This window comes from Neodiprion pinetum, chromosome 4 (genome assembly GCF_021155775.2).
Source record: "Neodiprion pinetum isolate iyNeoPine1 chromosome 4, iyNeoPine1.2, whole genome shotgun sequence".
Taxonomy (NCBI): domain Eukaryota; kingdom Metazoa; phylum Arthropoda; class Insecta; order Hymenoptera; family Diprionidae; genus Neodiprion; species Neodiprion pinetum.
In genome coordinates this window covers 16,734,999-16,737,524 of record NC_060235.2, presented here as the reverse complement: position 1 = coordinate 16,737,524, position 2,526 = coordinate 16,734,999, and the positions used below count along the sequence as shown (strand labels likewise).

The window sequence follows — 2,526 nt, the reverse complement described above, 5'->3', positions numbered from 1 at the left end:
TTTTTCGGCTGATCCATACCGAAACATAGGTTTCTTATCAGTATCTTTTAAGACTGGAATTTACCCTTCTTGTCATGTTTTTGTCAATTTTTTATTCTTGCCGTCTCTTGTTATTGACTACACTTGACATCGGCATTATACTATTACTAATTGCACACGGCAGGTTAAAATTTTTGTTCTACTCGTTGCGACTTTTTCACATCAACCATGCCACCTATAATACTGCCACCCATTCGGAAGAGTAACCAAAATATTCTACGTGAGTAATTTCAATATTTGTTTCACAGATAATGTCCAACCCCCTCCAGTAAACAACGTTGCTCGCATATCAACATACCAAAACGCAGGTGAGCAACTCCAACGGCTTTATCAGGGTCAAGCTGCATCTATTTGTTCGTTTTTCGTGCCACCACAATCGAATAAGTTACAACGATTCAAAATAATAAAAGTATATAACAATCAGCTAGTGGACTTGCAACAATTACAAATAGTTAACGTGATTGACAACCAACCGCCTGATTTGCGAAATAACACGGAACCAACGCAGAAAGAGGAGCATGTAGAGGCAGAGGAGTATGTACAGGAAGATGACTACATTGAAGATGATAACCAGGGTGGAGAAGGTGAAGGTGTAGTCGAGAATGTTGAAGTATATATTCACTCCCCTACTATTTGCCGTATGTACTTGACTTATGATAACATGCTTGCCATTTTTCGTTTCCTGCACAATGACGTCATTTTGGTTAGTCTCATTGTAAGATGGTTGCAGGGCAGAAAATCAAGAGCTCAAAACTATAATAAACAATCTCATACAATCCACCGGAAACATGGAACGAACGATTACCGAAATTTCGTTATTTCTTCGGAAGGGTGGATTGAACAATAACAGACCAAATCGAGCCATTATTAATTTCTTGGAACATTCATTCGATGCGTTACCTGATCTTCTTGCTTTTGATTATTCACTTGCGGACGACGAACCGAAACGCAGACAATTTGTAGGTATTAACATTTTATATTCCATTTTATCAATCTATAATATTTATATATTCATATGTCCACTCATTTAAGGCACAAAAAATCTGTGAACAGGATGGCCTAAATTTGCAAAAAGCTATCAGTAAAGCTATGGCCACCGTTATGGCAGATCAATTGACTACCAGGTATACGTGGAGTGGTCATACACGTAATCAAAGCATGAAGTATTACCATGTGAAGTATAATGTTATTGCTTATGTTCTCCACTTAAATGCTGTTTAATATTTACAGGAGCGGATAATATTTTACGTGTTTCAACGACAAAGTTCGCCCAAATCATCACAGGCAAATATAAAAATATTCTTTACTACAACGATTATTTTGCAAAGTAATTAATCATGGCCATGTCTTTTTAATAGATATATTACGCGGTGAACACAGTATTTCGATTCGTAACGTATAGACGAGAACATTATGCTGAGTGGTTACGTCGTCCGGTGACCGAATGAAAACTGCTGAACGAGCTGCAAGTAATTGTTGTAACCACAAGCAGGGCAGGTACAACCCAACAACAACAATCTGCGAATCGAAATTTAATCTTACCGATGATCATCAAAAATTAAGGCTAATACTCGATGTATAGGTATATTGCTGGTTGCGGTAGAATCTTTCTTTTATTTTATTCTTTTTTTTATCCACCCAGGTTGAAATTTTTTCTTATTTACTTAAGGGGGGGGGTAAGGGTTTGCACTTTCGAAAAATCGATTTTTTTGTCTTATCTTATTGTTAAACATTTCAAGAATATATTCTCAAAATTTTAAGTCGATCTGAACAAAACTCTTGAAGTTATTTTCTAGTTAGTTTCCTACCTTTTAACACTATAGCTCTCAGAGCAGGTATACAGCTTATTCACTTCTATCGTTCTGGTCCAATATCCTGTTTCGAGAATATTTTATTTAGTAAAGACAGTTAAGTAAAGCCATAAAGACATATTTTATATTTGTATGTATACTATACACTGTACAATATTTTAAAACGAGAGACGAGCGTCAGTTTGTCGTTGTACGTTCGATCGTGCGCTTGTGATTTTTTCTCAAAACTACTTTTTCAAAGTCCGTGTTCACTGCCATTTAAAAACTACTTGACCGATTCATTTCAAACTTGGTACACATTTTCTACATATAAAATACCTCCCCCCAGCATTTAGTTAAAATTCTTTTTTTCACATTAAGGGGGTTTCCCACCCACAAAATGGCGGAATTTTGCGTGGAAAATAGCAGTTTACATTTTAGATGGCCACCAAAAATTTTTAAATGAAAAAAAAATAATCAAAGAACATTGGGAGCAGGATTTGATGATACTTTGACTACATTTTAATGGTTTTTGATATCAGATAATTTCCGACTGAGATATAGTGAACACCGCAAATTGTTTTTTTTCTGAGACGTTCTGGGGCAAGCTCTGTCACCGGCTTGTTTTTCAACATTGCCGCACAAAAAAATTACAGAATATTGTTAAAAGTATACTTAATAATGTACAAAAGGTTTG

General features: G+C 35.7%; 1 protein-coding gene across 1 annotated transcript; it reads left to right on the top strand.

Moving 5' to 3' along the window:
- The first annotated feature begins 465 nt into the window (after window positions 1–465).
- Window positions 466–2,526, top strand: LOC124218252 (uncharacterized). The gene is made up of 5 exons (XM_046624788.2): window positions 466–677; window positions 760–998; window positions 1,072–1,186; window positions 1,270–1,323; window positions 1,398–2,526. Exons 2-5 carry the CDS (start codon window positions 828–830, stop codon window positions 1,439–1,441), a joined length of 384 nt encoding a protein of 127 aa, XP_046480744.1. The 5' UTR covers window positions 466–677; window positions 760–827; the 3' UTR covers window positions 1,442–2,526.

Bases quoted from the DNA above. Each gene is read 5' to 3' on its own strand.
- LOC124218252 (XM_046624788.2), top strand. From the start codon at position 828: ATGGAACGAACGATTACCGAAATTTCGTTATTTCTTCGGAAGGGTGGA. The intron at 999-1,071 runs GTAGGTATTAAC...CACTCATTTAAG, and splicing joins AACCGAAACGCAGACAATTT to GCACAAAAAATCTGTGAACA. The intron at 1,324-1,397 runs GCAAATATAAAA...TCTTTTTAATAG, and splicing joins GTTCGCCCAAATCATCACAG to ATATATTACGCGGTGAACAC.